This window comes from Aythya marila (assembly GCF_965140915.1).
Source record: "Aythya marila genome assembly, chromosome: 3".
Lineage (NCBI taxonomy): Eukaryota > Metazoa > Chordata > Aves > Anseriformes > Anatidae > Aythya > Aythya marila.
The window spans coordinates 32,153,730-32,172,877 of record NC_139044.1 but is presented as its reverse complement, the minus strand read 5'-3'; the positions used below and the strand labels follow the sequence as shown (position 1 = coordinate 32,172,877).

Here is a 19,148-nt window from a genome sequence, read left to right as displayed (position 1 = left end):
ATATTTCAGCCATCGTCCTCCATACCAAAGAGGCTTTGACCGTTTGGCTTGCTTGATTGCAGCACATGTTTCACAGTCATGAATAACCTGTGCTATAGCGTCCATGGTCAAGTCCACCCCTCGATCACGAGCCCATCTGTATGTTGCATCTCTACCTTGATGGCCTGAGGTGTCATGGGCCCATCGGGCTATAAATAATTCACCTTTATGCTGCCAATCCAGGTCCACCTGAGCTACTTCAATCTTAGCAGCCTGATCCACCTGCTGGTTGTTTTGATGTTCTTCAGTAGCCCGATTCTTGGGCACATGAGCATCTACGTGGCGTACTTTCACAGCCAGGTTCTCTACCCGAGCAGCAATATCTTGCCACAATGCAGCAGCCCAGATAGGTTTGCCCCTACGCTGCCAGTTGTTTTGCTTCCATTGCTGTAACCATCCCCACAGGGCATTTGCTACCATCCATGAATCGGTGTAGAGATAGAGAACTGGCCATTTTTCTCGTTCAGCAATGTCTAAAGCCAGCTGAATGGCTTTCACTTCTGCAAACTGACTCGATTCACCTTCTCCCTCAGCAGCTTCTGCAACTCGTCGCGTAGGACTCCATACAGCAGCCTTCCATCTCCGATGCTTCCCCACAATACGACAGGACCCATCAGTGAACAGGGCATATTTCTTTTCATTCTCTGGCAACTGGTTGTACAGTGGGGCTTCTTCAGCACGACCCACCTCCTCCTCTGATGATATCCCAAAGTATTTGCCTTCTGGCCAGTCCATGATCACTTCCAATATTCCTGGGCGACTGGGGTTTCCTATTCGAGCCCGCTGAGTAATCAGTGCAACCCACTTGCTCCATGTAGCATCAGTTGCATGATGCGTAGAGGGGACCCTTCCCTTGAACATCCAGCCTAGTACCGGTAATCGGGGTGCTAGGAGGAGCTGCGCTTCAGTACCGACCACCTCCGAAGCAGATCGAACTCCTTCATATGCTGCCAATATCTCCTTTTCAGTTGGAGTATAGCGGGCCTCAGATCCTCTGTATCCCCGACTCCAAAACCCCAGAGGCCGACCTCGAGTTTCCCCAGGTTCTTTCTGCCAGAGGCTCCAGGTGGGGCCGTTCTCCCCGGCTGCAGTGTAGAGCACATTCTTTACATTTGGTCCTGTTCGAACTGGCCCAAGGGCTACTGCATGGACTATTTCCTGCTTGATTTGTTCAAAGGCTTGTCGTTGTTCAGGGCCCCATTCAAACTCATTCTTCTTACGAGTTACTTGGTAGAGTGGGTTTACAATCAGACTGTAATTTGGGATGTGCATTCTCCAAAACCCCACAACACCTAGGAAAGTCTGTGTTTCTTTTTTGTTAGTTGGTGGAGACATAGCTGTTATTTTGTTGATCACATCCATTGGGATTTGACGACGTCCATCTTGCCATTTTATTCCTAAAAACTGGATCTCCCGTGCAGGTCCTTTGACTTTATTTTGTTTTATGGCAAAACCGGCTTTCAGAAGGATTTGGACTATTTTCTTCCCTTTCTCGAAAACTTCCTCTGCTGTGTCACCCCACACAATAATGTCATCGATGTACTGCAGGTGTTCAGGAGCTTCCCCCTGCTCTAGTGCAGACTGGATCAGCCCATGGCAAATGGTAGGGCTGTGTTTCCACCCCTGGGGCAGCCTATTCCAGGTATATTGGACTCCCCTCCAAGTGAAGGCAAATTGTGGCCTGCACTCTGCTGCTAGAGGGATGGAGAAAAATGCATTAGCGATATCAATTGTGGCGTACCACTTGGCTGCCTTCGATTCAAGTTCATACTGAAGTTCCAGCATGTCCGGCACTGCAGCACTCAGTGGTGGCGTGACTTCGTTCAGGCCGCGATAGTCCACTGTTAGTCTCCACTCGCCATTAGACTTTCGCACTGGCCATATGGGACTATTGAAAGGTGAATGAGTCTTGCTGATCACTCCTTGGCTCTCCAATTGACGAATTAGCTTATGGATGGGAATCAGGGAGTCTCGGTTGGTGCGATATTGCCGCCGGTGCACAGTTGTGGTAGCAATTGGCACTTGCTGTTCTTCGACCCTCAGCAACCCCACAACAGAGGGGTCCTCTGAGAGACCAGGCAAGGTAGATAATTGTTTAATGCCCTCTGTCTCTAAGGCAGCAATACCAAAAGCCCACCGGAACCCTTTTGGGTCCTTGCAGTATCCTCTTCTAAGATAGTCTATGCCAAGGATACATGGAGCATCCGGACCAGTCACAATGCGGTGCTTTTCCCACTCATTCCCAGTCAGACTCACTTCAGCCTCCAATACAGTCAACTGCTGAGATCCCCCTGTCACTCCACAAATATAGATGGGCTCTGGTCCTTTATAGCTCGATGGCATTATAGTACATTGTGCACCGGTGTCTACTAAAGCCTTATACTTCTGTGCGCGTGATGTGCCAGGCCATCGAATCCACACAGTCCAATAAACTCGATTGTCCCTTTCCTCCCCCTGGCTGGAGGCAGGGCCCCCCTAATCCTGGTCAGAATCTTCCTCGTTTCTGTGTTTGAAGGACTGTCTGCTGGAAGTTGGAGCAGCAAACTTTTCGGAGAATCCCTTTTTCCTGATTGTTTTCTTTTGCAACTCACGTACCCGTGCCTCTAGGGTCGCGGTAGATTTTCCATCCCACTTTCTCATGTCCTCTCCATGGTCTCGTAAGTAAAACCACAGGGTGGCACGGGGTGAGTACCCACCATATCGTCTTCCTTGTGTGGGTGAACGCCTACCCCTGACAGCTGAGACACTGCTTTGTACAGGTGCGAAGGAGAATAATCTCTCTTCAAGTTGGTGAACCTTTTCAGAAAGTTTCTCCCAAGTGTTCTCCTTTGGTCGGTGGGCACTGGTTGGTTCAGGTGGGGAGGACAATAGATTCTCTTCAAGTTGGTGAACCTTTTCAGAAAGTTTCTCCACAGCTGAGACGCAGGCCTGTAAGGAAGAGGAGAGACTTTCTTCGTACTGCCGGAGTTGTTTAGCCGCTTCACCCACTGTGGGTTCCTCATCCTCTTTCCAGGCCATTATTGCCAATGAGCTGGCATATGATGATGGTGCACTCCGTACAAACTTCCGCCACATGGGTCGTGTACACTTGACTTCATCTGGATCTGTGGATGTTTGTTTGAGGTCTGGATCCTCATAAATCACTTCCCGTACGGCTAATTCCCTCAGGTACTGGATTCCCTTCTCCATAGTGGTCCACTTGCCTGGTAGACATAAAATATCTTCCTTGAAGGGATACCTTTCCCTCACAGCTGAGAGGAGACGCCTCCAGAGGCTGGTGGGTCGTGCTCCATCTGCAATTGCTTTGTCAATGCCGGCGTCTCGAGCAAGGGATCCCAGCCGCTTGGCTTCCCTGCCGTCTAATTCCACACAATTGGCTCCAGAGTCCCAGCACCGGAGCAGCCAGGTGACAAGCTGCTCACCTATACAGCGACCAAAATCTTTTCGCACATCTCGTAGCTCGCGCTCGTTTAGGCTTCGGGTAGTTACTGTTGCTCTTTCGGCATCCTCATCTTCCTCCTCCTGAATCCTTGACGGCCCAGCGTCGTCATCATCTTCGTCATCTCTATACTTAGTTTTGGCAGAAGCCTTACCTGGATTGGCAGAAGACTCTCTGCGTTCTAAACGACTTGAATTTCTATACCATATTTTCACCTTCTCTACAGGGGCAGCTTGCACTGCTACTGCTCGTTTCTCTGACTTTGTTACAGGGTCTGCCACAGGGGTTGGAATGCCCTCTGCAGGGTCAACTTGCACTGCTACAGCTCGTTTCTCTGACACGGCCACAGGAGCTGGAGCGGCTACAGGAGCTGGAGCAGTTGCAGGAACCGGAGCTGTAGCGGCTACAGGAGCTGGAGTTGGAGCTGGAGCAGTTGCAGGAGCTGGGACTGGAGCAGCAGTAGGAGCTGGAGCTGGAGCGGCTTCAGGAGCTGGAGCTGGAGCGACTTCAGGAGCTGGGACTGGAGCAGTTGCAGGAAATGGGACTGGAGTAGCGGCCGGAGCTGGAACTGGAGCGACTGCAGGAACTGGGACTGGAGCAGCTGCAGGAGCTGGAGCTGGAGCGGCTTCAGGAGCTGGAGCTGGAGCAGCTTCAGGAGCTGGGACTGGAGCAGTTGCAGGAACTGGGACTGGAGTAGCGGCCGGAGCTGGAACTGGAGCGACTGCAGGAACTGGGACTGGGGCGGCTTCAGGAGCTGGGACTGGGGCGGCTGCAGGAGCTGGGACTGGAGCGGCTGCAGGAGCTGGGACTGGAGTGGCTGCAGGAGCTGGGACTGGAGCATCTGCAGGAGCTGGGACTGGAGCATCTGCAGAAGCTGGGACTGGAGCGGCTGCAGAGTCCACCGTAGGGGTCACAGTGGCCGTTGGATCTGTCACGGGACTTGGAGTGGCCGCAGGGTCTGTCACTAAGTTGATAGCAGTATCCATGGCAGCTCGATAGGCGTAAGCCAGGCCCCAGCATGTTACAATGATTTGTGTTACTTTGGAACTTCCCGAATCGCGACACCTTTTATTCAAGCATTCTGCCAGTTTTTGAGGATTTTGCACTTGTTCAGGGGTGAATTTCCAAAACACTGGGGGTGCCAACTGGTCTAGATGCCTGCCCATATCCTCCCATACTCCCTGCCACCCACAACTATACTGCCTCCGGGCAGATCTCCGGATGAGCTTCCTAAGTAGTTGTTTAACTTTAAGCAGAACCTGAAGTGCATTCAGGAGGCAGAACAACAGGACTATGCTGGTCTGAGTATCCCAAGGATATTCAATATCTTGGAGAGCTATTGTAATAAACTCGGAGGATAAGAGGGTGGTGAAGGAGGAAGGGAGAGTGATCAAGGAGGGTACAGGGGTGGTGAAGGAGAAAGGGAGAGTGATCAAGTAAGAAAAATTATCTTCCCCTTTCCCCTCCACAGATTGACTCCCTAATGAAAAAAGGCAACAGATACAATTGCTAATAGTTTCCAAAATACAGTTTCCAAAGTATAGAATCGAAGATGTTACTGAGTACAAATACCAGGTTAGAGTCATGGCCAGATATTTCATCATCTCATAAGCCACTGATACAACACACAGTACCATAATGGTCTGAAACCAGGGCCCGGAGAGGATAAACAACATGACAGAGAGCACATACGGAAAATAACGTGCTATAATACTCAATTTGGAAAACAGGCGCAGCACAGTTGAGATTAAAGCAATCAGCATTATGACAAGTGACTATTAAGCAGGTCTAATACTTATACCAATTTTAGTTTAACACACTCTGGTCAGATCTGCCGTTATCTCAACCTTTCGGGCCCCACGTTGGGCGCCAAAAAGACTGTCGTGGTTTAACCCGGCTGGCAGCTAAACACCACGCAGCCGTTCGCTCACCCTCCCCCCTCCCTCTCTGGGACGGGGGAGAGAAATGGAAAGTGAAGCCCGTGAGTTGAGATAAAGACAGTTTAATAAGACAGGAAAATAATAATAACAATAATAATAATGATGATACAATGGTGATAATACGAAAGTAATAATAGTATGTACAAACAAGTGATGCACAATGCAATTGCTCACCACCCGCTGACCGATGCCCAGCCTAACCCCGAGCAGTCCGGCCCCCTCCCCCCGGCTAGCCACCCCTATATATTGTTTAGCATGACGTCAGATGGTATGGAATACCCCTTTGGCTAGTTTGGGTCACCTGTCCTGGGTCTGTCCCCTCCCAGCTCTTACTGCACCCCCCAGCCTGCCCGTTGGCAGGACAGAGCAAAGGCTGAGATGTCCTTGGCTTAGTATAAGCACTGCTCTGCAACAATTAAAGCATCGGGGTGTTATCAGCACTCTCCTCATTCTAAGCCAAAACACAGCATTCCACCAGCTACTAGGAAGAAAATTAATTCTGTGCTAACTGAAACCAGGACAGGCATGTAAAGAACGATGCCGGATGCAGTCAGCCATCCAATTAAAATATAAACAGGTAGGTAGATACCTGAGCACTTACATACAACATACCATGTTCCCTTGTATATTATCAAGAACAGCATTAAATCAATGACTTCTCAAAAAGCACACATCTCATTTTAACATTTAGGATCACAGGATGATTCAGGTCAGAAGGGACCTCTAGAGGTTATGCAGTACAACACTGTGCTCAGGGAAGGGCCAACTAAAGACATCAGACTGGTTTGCATGAGGGCTTATCCAGATGGATTTTGAAAACCTCCATAAACGGCAACTGCACACTTAGTGACATTCTTCACTAACAGTAAGGTAATTGCCATCCTTTAGTGAACCTATTGACTTGTTTTTAAATATGAAAAATGTACTCCTACTTTTCTACTCTAACAATAAAGTCCCTAATCGTTAAAAGCCTTCAGCAGCTTATCTATGACATTATTAGTACTGCTGTCCAGGACAACTTCATTAGCAATAAATCACATAACCTAACAGGTTAGTTGAATTCTAAGTAGTAAGAAATATAGGAAAACAAATTTCAAATTCAGAGAGAAATATTATCAAAACATTTCAAAGTTCATACTTCTATACCTGAACATGGTGGACTTGTAGCATGGAAAAGAGTTTGTTGAAGCATGCACTCAGCATTGGTATAGATGACAACTGTACAATCAACTGGGCATTTTGGTTAGCAGTGTGCAATCCCCTTAGCAATGAATCATCTGTTCCGCTAGGAGACTGGGTTACTAAAACAATCAAACAAAAACAACATCAATAAATAAATACATAAAGAAAATTACAAACCCCCACTTATTTTGGGCAAGTTGCTAAATGAAATTTCATGCTTATTTCCTCATATTTTATACTTAATGGAAATGCACTTATTTTATAAATTACAACAACATCTTCCATGTGGTGTTCATATGAGCTGGACTGCTGACTACCCTATCATGAAAGCCCTACTTCAATGTCAGACATCATCTTCACAAAAACTGCTTGAAAAGCAAGCCCAAAGAAACATACTTTTAACAGTTTTTACTAAACGTGCGTTTTATAAGTCTCCTGGTAACACTAAATCAGCATCATGGGTGTTCTGACAACATAAGTTTACTGTATAGTCAAGTTCAAAATACTTGAGAAGTACTGAAAAGCATTTTCACTTCCATCACTGAATAGATGAAACAAGTACACAGCAGCTAACATTTCACAAATAATGAAGCTTCACAAAAATAGGAAATAATGTTTACTTGCACCTGGATCAGAAAATAAAAGCAATTTTTCCATTGTACTGTTATGGCTTGTAAAATGAATCCTGCCTATCTGACCAATTTCAGAAAATATCTTGAATAACTTATCCACATAATTTAGAAGTCCAAATAAAATATTTCTGAAGCTCAGCCTAAGAAGAAAATTCAAGTGAAATACAATTTTTTCTAAGCTGCTAAGTGACTGCAGAAAATAAACAGTACAAATTTCAAATGGTTATCATATGAAGAGAATTATTTGACAATATATAGTTACATGTAGGAGATGTGTTTGTTAATGCTTGCAGAATGGAATCAGCCTCCAGGGTGGACATCATTTTCAGCATCAACTCAGCCTGCTGTTCAAGTCCAACTTCTAGACGTGCATCTAAAGCTACACAAGGCAATAAACAGAGTAAAACTGAATTATATCAAAGACTTGCATAGCTAGTGTGTCTAATATCCTGTACAAGCAGTACAGATGCACAGTCCACACTAAACTGAAGAAAAAAATCTCAGTATCACTGATAGGAAGATTCAGTTTTACCTATGATGCAAGCAGAACATAGAAACTTGCACTCTGAACTGAACATAAGATTCTTATGAACATGAAGTATATAATTAATAAAATCACAATTTTCTCATGAAACACACAGATTTCCTCTCACAGTCATCTTACTATCACATACAACTGAATCTATATGTTTAAGCCTATGTTTTTCTGTGAAGTAATTGTTCTCAAAGAAGAACCAAAAAAAAGTGTGGCATGGATTTATTCCATTGGGTAGGGCCAACTATACAAAGTATCAGCCAACTAGAAAAGAGATTCCAAAATTTGTAAGCACGTAGAATAAAAGAGTAATTTTTAACTGACCATAAGGGCGTGTTCGAAAATTTTAGAATATAAGATTCTCTGCTGTATTTTAAATAAAAACCTCAGGAAATATTTTTCTCAGTTATCACAGAAAAAATGTGGCACATAGGAAATTTAATTCTTTCAGGCTGAAGTGTGGCATACAGTATGAGAGAACAGTTCATTGCTCACCTTGAGAGACCGATACGCTCACAGTTTGTGATCCATTTTTCTCTGTAGTTACTGGTGGTTTTGCAACTGGAATTCCAACGCCTCCAATGTAAGGATTGTAATTGTAGGTACCATAATCAGCACCCCAGTAATCATACCATGTACTGCTTATAGGCTTAAAAAACAAAACAAGAAAAACATCAGCAACTATTTAGACTGCCCAAGTGCAGAAATATTTTTTAATAAAAACAAATATAGTCGTTCCAAAAAACAAAACAACAACAACAAAAAAAACAGAATATCGGATGTAATAACTTTAGAAATTTTTATTTCTTGTTGCAGTACAAACTACTGTATCCTTAGTGATTGTCAAAATCCAGCAATTTATTTATCTGTCTCAAAGATTGAGGGAAACAGTTTGAAAATGTTATCAACAGGATTTACTCACACATCTACAATCCTGTGATGCTCCACTTCCAAATTCACACAGGTATTTTGAGATGTTATTTATCAAGACAGAATACATTACAAGTATAACAGTACTATTAAAGTACCTTGAGGCCTCGGTGAGGCTGTTATTATTTATACTGGGTTCTGTAAAATAAAGACTTGAACAATATCTACTCAAGTGTCATAATTAAAGACACTAAAAAAGCACATGGATCATAATAAAAAATAGTAATATAAGAGTGTTTAAAAGCATGTTATATATGCATCTTTTTAATGTGAAGATCCTGTATCAATTACCAGTTCACAGAAACAACAAAGCAGAAACAGATTTTAAGAAATATTAAGAATGAAGAAGAATTTTTCTGGCTGTATTCTGAAGAACAATTGGGCAATAAGATCATGAATATACCCATGGATGAAGTGAACTGGGGAAAATGCCAAATTCCATTATAGTACAATAAAGGAGGGAGACAATAAAAAAAAAAAAAATAAGGAGTGGGTGGAATAATTTGGCTGGGTGAGATTTGAAGGAAAAAAGTCTTTAAGCAAGAGCTAATCAGTGCAAGGACACAACGGGATATAGAAAAATGTAAGAAAATATAGTACTGTCCGATCAAGTAGAAAGAAAAACAATTTAGAAAAAAACTTTCAGCCTCATTTGTATTAAGGTCAATACTGAGGGGGTAGGAAAATGCCAAAATGAGAATTTCATCCTATTCGACACAGAGAAAAGGCTCAACATATTATTACGAAATTATGATTAAACTCAAAGCATACTGTTTATACGGATATCTTCATGGAAAATATTGTGTGGTAAACAGAGATATGGATATCTGAGATGTGAACACAATCCCTACATTCTTTCCTATCATTCTAATATTAAGCCTTTACAAAAAGGTGAGAACAGGTCTGAGAGACCAAATACCATAACTGAAGAAGAGAAAGATTTTTACTATTTCACATGTAAGGGCTACTCTGAAAACTCAAGTGCATCATACCTTGAAAACTTTGGCTGCAAGGGGATCTTTTTCCAAATCAATATCCAGAGGATCAATATCAACTTCCATCAGGTCTTGCAGTAATTCAAGGTCAATGTCTTTATCTTTTTCCAAAGATGATAGAGGTGGAGCACCTTTGAATGATTAAAATGGTTTTAATACTACCAAGTACCAATTATGAAACAGGGATATATCATATACTTTATGGGTAATACTAAGGCTTTTAATACTCATAGCTCTTAGTGGAAAATTTTAATGCGTACATCAAACCTGCCTTTTCTTAAATATTCAGAATAACAACCACTTTTTACTGATCAGAGATATCAGTTGAAGAACTGCTCATATTTTGCCTTTGTTTTCAGAAATTAATTATTTCATCAAAAATTACTTACTAATATTTTGACAGATAAGTAACAGCAAAGCTTTTTTTTAAAAAAAAAAAAAAAAAAAAACACACACAAAAAAGTTTTCAGTATGCATATATACTTCAAGATTATCGACTAATGTACCTGTGATGTCATGTGTCAAAGGTTCATCTATTGTTTCCACTAATTGAACTGTGGATTGCTGAAGAGAGTCATCAGAATCCCCAGCTGAAGCTCCAGCATCTTCTCCCAAAGCACCTTCTTCCATAGCTTCAGCTGCTATAGGTGCCAACAGCTCTCCTATGCATGACATTAAGCAGACAACTCAATTTCAAACTCCATTCCCATTACAAATTAACGTCCCTACATCTAGGCCAATTATCTGTTTTTCTTCATCTAACTAAATTCTCCAAGAGCTACTTCTTCAAAAGGGACGAGTTCTGGATAATTTTCAAATAATTGGGGTCACACACACACACACACACATATACAATGTGTATACACACACACGCACACTTTACTTTTCAGTGCAGAAGTCATTTATTCAGGATTGACTGATAATCAAAAGATTTTAAATTCTATTTATGACAATCTCATCTCAATTTGCTTGTGAATCATATGTTTTTTCACTCACTATCTTAAGAGTCAGCAGATTCTAACAAAATAATAATAAAATAAAAAAAAAGCTATGAAGAAAGTCAGTTTTCAATGTAAGCTACATACTGAAGAATATGAACTTAAAACAAACCTGCTAGAATATCCTGCAGCATGCACGTCAGAGAATACTGAGCCCATGCTCCTCCCCAAGAGATGTCTCCCCTGTTAAAGTCAGTTCCAACGAGAAGCAGCAATAATCTTTCCAACTGAGTTTCGTTTACAATCTCACATAAATGAATCGTTGGTCTTGTAGCATTTGCAATTCTAGCAAGAACCTATAAAAATATGAAAATATAATTACATCGATTCTCCCCCATATCCCAAGAACGAAGCAATTAAAATCAAGACAAAATTTTCAATTATCCCTACAACTACACTCCAACTGATAAAGCACCAGTCTTCCTGCCATATGATGAACTCAGGGACCACAATTTGTCCATGAAATTCACCTCTCCACTTTATTATTTGAAATTTTCACTATCCATCAGTGAAAGTGCCCATCTTTTCTGACTCAGAGTAAAACACTGTAATCCTGATTCTCCCACACTGTGTAGCTCAACAACTTTTTTTTTTTTTTTTTAAAGTCCTAAAAATTGATCTCCAGAGCGTTAGTGTAGCAATGTAAAGCTACAAAAATATCTCTAAATAACCTTAAAAATGCCTTGCTCAATCTTTGAAGATTGAGCAATTTTGGAATGAAAAATGGAACTGGACTACTACTTCATTGCTTAAGTGCCAAGAGGTAAGTCAAGCATATTTAAAAAGGTTACCTATTAAGGTCATGGATCATCTATAAATGCTCATATCTGCATGAAAACAGTTCTGAAGAGCACACTAAATAGCACACTAAATAGCACAATAAAATCTTCTTTATAAAGGAAAATCCTACACACTAAGCCTTACACAAACAACAACAATAAAACTCAAAATTTCTTGGACATAATACATAAAAAAGAAAAAAAGCCTGTAGCCAAAGTAAATCAGGCAGTAGCTGCCTTGTCACGGAGTCCAAATTCACAATTACTGTATTAAGTTCAGAGTGCTGTAATAAACTAGGCAAAGTTGCCTGGCAGTCTGAAATAACTACAAATTAAGATCATTTTCACTTTAAAAATAAGTAGCATTTATCTAATTTCAGATACAAGTTCCGAGAATCTTCTTGGTAAAGGTTATGGTCAAAAATATAGTCGTTTATAAGAGTGCTGAACAGGGTCATCAGAAATAACTCTCAAAATTGATGACAGAGCTGAGTGGAATTATTAAGTCCTTTCAATGTTCCTTCCCTTGGTGCAACATCTTTGCTGTTGTAGTGCATTTGGACAATTCTGAAGCCTGGCAATTGCAGTACTAAGGAGTAAACACCCAGCTCCTAGTATGTCAGGCACAGCTCCTGCTCTGGGAAAAGGGAAACGCCAATTACACTTAAAAAAACGAAGTAGTAATTACACTGCTACAGGATTGAACTGGATATAGAATGTGACATTTAACTGACCACAACTTCTTCTTACTTATTACAACCTATTTTTTATTAATTCATGAATAAACTGGAGTTTGGCCTCAGTAACTGCATGTGGTAAGAAAGAATTGTCTGCATAGACCTCCCATTTCACAACAGAGGCCAACGTGTTCACCAGGACTCTTGTCTATAAGAGGCAATATCTGGGTTTGCTAAAAAGATTTTTTTTTTTTTTAAAAAAAGGAGCTTTCCATTCCACAGTAACAGATTTTATGGACAAATGGTGGAAAGCAGACTTGACTTTTGGTTATTTGACCAACATCATCCTCATGTTACATTCAAAAAAGATTAAGAAAAAGCTCATATTTCTTCACCTTGGAATTGTGATCCAAAGTCAGTTGCCTTTTAGTTCTAAGATTCTAGGCCAAGTCCCAGAACCACCTATTTTTTTAATATTATTATTATTTATTTATTTTTAGCTTTTTCATTAGGAAATTTACCCTATGATAACCAGTCTGTAGGACATTTACCCTGTGACAACCATACTCTAAACCATCTCCTAAAAGGTAGCAGGAGGTAAGTTATAGAGTTAATTCTTTAAACCAGCCAGGATTTTTTTCTTGAGGCTGAAGAGGATTTAAAAAAAAAAAAAGCAACCCCCAAAAGTGTATACAAACTTTTTGCTTTCATTTTCTCTTGAAAAATGTGTTTGCAAGAGTTAAATCAGCCTTCTGAATACCAAAATCTGAATAATTGACTCACGTTAGTGGAAACATACACAATAGAGAAGATGAGACTGTAAAAAGAGCAATACGAGCAAACATTGCTCAAGTTCCCTCTCCAGATGGAAGGAGAATTGAAGAAAACTGGAGGGCTGCACAGGTCAAAAAGCAATGCACAAGAAATCTAGCTCACAGACCATGTTTAATTTCTCTGAATTTGAAAAAAAAAAAAAAAAAAAAAAAAAAAGATTTTGCATACTGCTACCTAAAAGCTGAGATCCATAAATGAAGATAGAAAGACCACTGGTCTGGACAGATATTCTGTCATAGTTACTATTGATAATCCAGTAAGAGAGAAAAGAATTTTTGCCAAGACCTGACTAATTGCATTTGTTTTTCAGAAGGAAAAAAAAAAAAAAAAGGGTGCCATGTATGCACATCCAACTAGCAAGACGTAACACAAAATTTTATATACTTATGTCAACCCCAATCTAGGATTATAAAATCCCAGAAAACCCTTGGAAAGTATCAAGAAACAAGCAGGAAACAAATGTAGTACATAAGAAGCTTCACTTAAAGATCCCCGTCATTCACAGTACACTTTAAAAACAATGCTAATTTCCTTACTGAAAGTTACAATAAAAATTTTTAGACATCCCTCAGAAATTACATGTTTCTACAACTGAAGTCAAAGTTGCAAGTGTGTTCTTACAGACAACTTCATGCAAAATCATTATAAATAAGCAGAAAGAATTGCCCCCAAACTGTATAGAAAAATTCCCACAACTATCAACTGCTATATAGACTCAAAATCCTGAATTCAGGCTAAAGAAAAACACTTACAACTGACTAATGGAGTGCTAACAAGATGGTTACGTACTTGCTGCTTATTCAATTTTAATACCATGAAGATAAGTAACAGTTTTCATTTCTGTGATTTTTTTAACAAAGAAATCAGATATTTTTACTAGGTTGAAATGTTAGAACTTCACAAATATACTTACATGAAAATATTTTTTTTAAAGTTAGTCTTTTTAGGCCATTTTGAAGCCAGCATTTTGTAAATTACACAAAAAGTGACAGATCAGGAAAAAACTATCTCACCACAAATTTCACTGCTACAGCTGATTTTTTTTTTTTTTTTTAACCAGCAAGCAAGCAAAAAAGCAGTGACAGAAATGTGGTTTCCACTGCAACTTTAGAATGATATTCCATGGTCTGTTTACCTTACAAACAAACAGAAGTAAATCTGCATGACAAGTAAAATCCATGGACAGGAGAAAGAGTGCCAGCTTCTGCACTACAGAAATACAACGTTCATGTGCCAGTGTAAAGGGAAGTGGTTCAATTTCTGGAGTTTCTTTTGTTGTTGATACTTCAGTATCCAAAGTAGAACGAGGCCATTCTGCAGTCCGACGTAAACGTATTAAATCCTTGAAGTGCTGTAGAAATTAAATTTGAAACAGCAGTTACACATTTTTAGACTAAGCTCTGGATCTTCTCCCAGCAAAAATCTGAGGCAGCAATAACAGTAAAGGAGAGTCTAAGTATATATGCGAATCTGGAATGGAATTAAGGTTTTACTGGAAGAAATTTGTTTTGGCAGAATGTTGTCTCAGGTGACAGAGCAATAACCAGGTTATTCAGTTCCACACAAGTGCCAATTAAGCCTTTATGTTTGCCATAAAACATATCAAGAATACGTATTTTAGAAGTTCCTTTCTTGTTTCCACACCTGCATATAAAACTACTGTTAGCATGAAGTGAACGGCAGACAGAAATAGCTAATATGGAAATTTTTCCCTACAATAATGCTGACTTTAGGTTCTTCACATTAGATAAATCATCAGCAACTTTTAACATTTTCAATACTTACAAGATATAGAGCATCCAACAAACACCATAAATCGAGCTAACCCAATACCTGATCAGGGCTATAACTACAACCTGTGTGACTGAGTGTTTATAAATCCAGTAGAGGAAAGAAGGTGCTTTTATTAATCTTAGTGCCCACCTAGGACACTCCAGAAGTTCACTGCATCAGCTACAAAAGCAGCATAAAATTAGATAATGCAAAGGCCTCTTACAATCTCACTTAAGTACTAGATACTGAAATAGACCAGAGAAAAAAAAACTATTTACCAAGACAAAGGTTTCAGCTTTCTCCAAAATGCAATAGATGTTTTGGGTTACTCACACCATGTCATAACTGGAAGTGATTAGTAGGCAAAATAGTAAAAAATGCATGAAATGCAACTATCCAGCGTACAGTAATACCGTAACTAGATGTTAAGAAATTTCAAGGGGTAACTCTTTAGTTCAACATGCATTTTTGGATGCAACGAGGTTGCTATAAAGTGAAACTTAAATAGCTGGACAGCATATTTCAGCCAGTGAGTCATTAAAAGATGTCTCAAGGGGGCCACTGCTGGAGCAGAGCTGTTGAAATAGCAGCCCCGTATAACCTGCTGGAATAAAGCAGAAGATAGAACAGGAAAGAACAGCTCATGACAAGCAGAGTTGGTGAAAACTTAGGGCTTTACTTTTATACGAGTGCTTAAACTTCTAGGTTGCTTTTTCACAGTTACTGGAAATTTCTGTAAGATTTTTCTTCAGAATGCCTTTAAGGCCCACTATTCTATTATGTCATTCCACAGTCCTACTCTCAGTCATTCAAAAAGACATTAGTACTGCTGGAACTACCCAGGAAATATTTAAGGAAATACTTAATTTTGGTAGCTAGAAAGATTTGCATGTTTTTTGTATTCCTTGATATGTCCATGCTGCCATCTCCAGAGATCCCTGAATTTCTGCACCTTGTCTCATGGTCAAAATAGTTCTTTTACTATGATACCCACTCTCAGGTAAGTCTGGAGCCAGAATCTACATGATAAATACTTTTAGGAAGCTCAGAAAACATTCTCAAAAGTTGTACTTCTTAGTCTGGGGAGTCACTCAGATGGCAGGATTATTTTCTCATTACTCAACCAGAACAGCATCTGGAAGAGTACCACATATAAAAGTTAGCTGTATAAAATATTAATTTACATTTCTGTTGGTTTACGTTATCTAAAGTTTAAAGATAGGACTAGCATTCCCAAAGCTGCAGGATTACTGGTCATTTTGGCTATGACCACCTTAAAAAAAAAAAAAAAAAAAAGAAAAAGAAAAAATCCCTGTGAAAGGGTAAATATTTTTCCCAATGCAAGAAATTTCCACATGGCTGCTGTATTCAACCTCAGAATATCCTTGATAGCAGCCATGAAACACTTTCTAAAAGTAAGGTCAACATAGGACAAAAATGACTTTGCAGGAATGGATCTTTTCACACATAGGACAGGAAGTCAATTACAGTTTCAGAGCATCATACCTTTGAAGTAGCCTGCTTTAGTTTTGCCTGTTCTACTAAAAGTTTGTATGATGATCCTTTGTTGCTTTGTATTTTCTCTTTTTCCATCTGTTCCACCAAAGCCTTCTGCTTTGCTTTTAATAAGTTAAGTTGCTAAAAGAAAATGTTAATAGGAAAAAATGAAAATTTAAGCAATAAGATGTTAAAAGGATCAGTATTTTCATATGATAGTAATCTTCAGTTCAAACTGTAACTTGAGCCTTTTAAGGATACTTTACATACATCTTTAACTGAGACACCTTTAGGGGCCACTAGCAGACACAGAACAGATGAAGTTTAAGAAAAAAATAATTTTAAAGGAGCTCAAGACATACATGCCCAGGGTCATGAAACCATCATGGTTGCATTTAGAAATGAAATTGCTGTCTTAAGCATTGCCAATTGTTAATTCACAGCTTAGGAGCTTGCACTCTGATGTACCCAGACCTACCTAAAAAGTAAATTTTATTTATTATCCAATATGGGTCACAGAACGCAACAGTACATTCCAACATTTGTTCTTTCAGCAGATGCCATGCCCCACAGTTTGAGACAAATATCAAAGAAGATAGGCAGCCTTTAGCTCCAGAATCAAGACTATGCAAAAGCAAGGCTGAATGAGTCCCAATGCCAAAGCTGTTCTCTCAGAAAATGAGACAAGCTATACAGACTTATCTGTGAAAATAGCCACTACCGTGCCAGAAGTCACCTGTTTATGATGCACAAGCTGTTTTCTAATCTTTCGGGAATACAGTCTATCCAGGCTACTGTTGCCTTTAGTAGATCTGCTCAGACTCTGAGTGTGAAGGCTATTATTTATAAAACTCCACTGGTTTCCTAATGGAAAAAAAAAAAAAAAGGAAAAAAAAAAAAGATAGTGATCAGTATTGTTAAAACTCATTTAACTCTAGAGATGAGCATTTATATGGCAAGGGTTGGCATCTCTATACAATAAATATTAAAGAAACAAGCCAAATAAAATTCTCTTAGCGAAATGCAACTGTAATTACATATGGTAATATTTCTGTGTAATTTTAAAATGTTTACTTTTGTTATTTTTAAAACATAAGAAGATAAGAAAGACCGTCCTAACTAAAAATGCCTGAACAGCCTTGGTAACACAAAAGCTTTCCAGTTTTGATTTTTAGAAAAGCTGTTCAAATAAATAATAGCTATCCCACTCAAAAAAAAAAATAAAACCACTACTAAAAAAAACCTATGCATTTAAAGGTACATACACCACAACAAACACCAGAACAGGTAACAAAGTCATACTAATGCCATTCCTCACAATACAAATAGGGTCTCAACGTGGTATACTCTCAACTGCCTGGTACAGGAGTCACAGAATAATATACAGATATTTCACAAAATCAAATCAAATTTGTAATTATCCCTTAAAAAAAGAGAGACATATTTCTAAGGAAAAAAGCAGGTGAAGAAACAAACGACAGTGTAAATAAAACAATCACAATATTTGCTTTAAAAATCTCATTTTTTTAAATGAGCTCAAAATATATTTTAAGTATTTGAACACCTCCAAAACAGTCACAGAAACAAGCTTTGATATTTAATTAAAAATAAGCATTGCCTACCTGTCAAAAAACGTTCCCTCTCTTTTCCATTCAAAGGTTTCTTGGCTGTGGCTGCTTCATCTTCAACAGTAGCTACATAATCCAGTAGTCTGGACACCAGCATTACAACCCAGCTGATCATGGGAATGTCTAACACTCCTTAAAAAGAAATAGATTTGAGTGCCTTAATAAAGTTTGGAAGCCATAAGAACATAAAAAAAAAATCATGACAAGAATTACACGGCACAAATTTCACTAGGCCACAAAGATGCCTTTTTTTAAACAAGGATAAAACTCTTAGCACTCATAAATATGACAAGAAATCAAACATTTGGTGTAGCCTTGCGGCAGAAAAGCAAGTGTCACAGTTCTTCTAGGCTGAGCAAGTCAGAAGTAAAAAGTTTCACCTCTATTGTTACAGGTAGAAACCAAGTGGCATTTAAAAAGAAGACTAAAATTGTATGCCTGAATTTCCTAAATATCAAATGCAGAATGACAACTGCTTGCATAAAAGCAAAGAAATTAGATGTGACTTAATCCATAGCATGAAACTCCTCCCATCACCCAAGGCTCCAACAAGCCTTGAACTCAAATAGCTTCATTATTACTCCTTTATAGTGTATTTTCATGTAGCCATTCAAACAAATTTCGGGAAAGCCAAGATTGAGTTCAGATTAGATGAACCATACTGGTGGCACTAATAGTTAGTTACAGCCTATTTCAGTCTCACACTTCAAATTCAGTGGTTTTGTACAAAGAGAAGAAAAAAAAAAATGTATCTTATACATCATGCAAGAAAAATTTGTGTGTGCATGATTAAATCTAAATGAACGTTTCCAAAGTGAACTTATGAGTACTCAATACGGACCAGAAACCTACAATTAATGACCACTGGAACACTGTCATTAAGCAAATTGCGTTCTTTCACGTAGCATCAATAGAGCAAACTCAACAGTACTAGAGGTTACATACCGATTTTCATATCTGTACACAGCGCTGAGCCATGTTTAACTACACTATACTTTTCATCCACTGACCTCAAAAAAGCTTTGGTCAACTCAAATGATTATTAATTTCCACTCAAAGAAGAAAACTAAGGCATAAAAACAACTTGTCCAAAATCACACCTAGTTGCTGGCAGCCCAAGCAAGACGATGTAGGCCCTGACTGTTTACTCCAGTGTCCTATCCATGCTGGCCAAAAACAGCCCACCTCAGGGGGGCAGTGGAACTCAGGGGGCAGCCTTCCCATAACATGACCTCAACAGCAACTGCAGACTGAATTCCATATCCCAACT

The 19,148-nt window shown here is 39.6% G+C and overlaps 1 protein-coding gene across 5 annotated transcripts in view; it reads right to left on the bottom strand.

Annotated features, from left to right (window-relative positions):
- BIRC6 (baculoviral IAP repeat containing 6) overlaps nucleotides 1-19,148 on the bottom strand; it is a 181,110-nt gene that overhangs the window by 96,092 nt on the left and 65,870 nt on the right. For 4 of the 5 annotated variants that reach the window (XM_082757615.1, XM_082757618.1, XM_082757617.1 and 1 more), the window contains exons 32-41: nucleotides 17,873-18,010; nucleotides 16,987-17,114; nucleotides 16,260-16,391; nucleotides 14,116-14,331; nucleotides 10,803-10,986; nucleotides 10,199-10,354; nucleotides 9,690-9,823; nucleotides 8,263-8,416; nucleotides 7,495-7,611; nucleotides 6,565-6,719 (exon numbers count right to left, since the gene is read on the bottom strand). In XM_082757615.1, the coding sequence (XP_082613741.1) occupies nucleotides 6,565-6,719; nucleotides 7,495-7,611; nucleotides 8,263-8,416; nucleotides 9,690-9,823; nucleotides 10,199-10,354; nucleotides 10,803-10,986; nucleotides 14,116-14,331; nucleotides 16,260-16,391; nucleotides 16,987-17,114; nucleotides 17,873-18,010 (1,514 nt within the window). The remainder of the gene's footprint in view (nucleotides 1-6,564; nucleotides 6,720-7,494; nucleotides 7,612-8,262; nucleotides 8,417-9,689; nucleotides 9,824-10,198; nucleotides 10,355-10,802; nucleotides 10,987-14,115; nucleotides 14,332-16,259; nucleotides 16,392-16,986; nucleotides 17,115-17,872; nucleotides 18,011-19,148) is intronic. The other variant, XM_082757619.1, reaches the window with a different exon arrangement.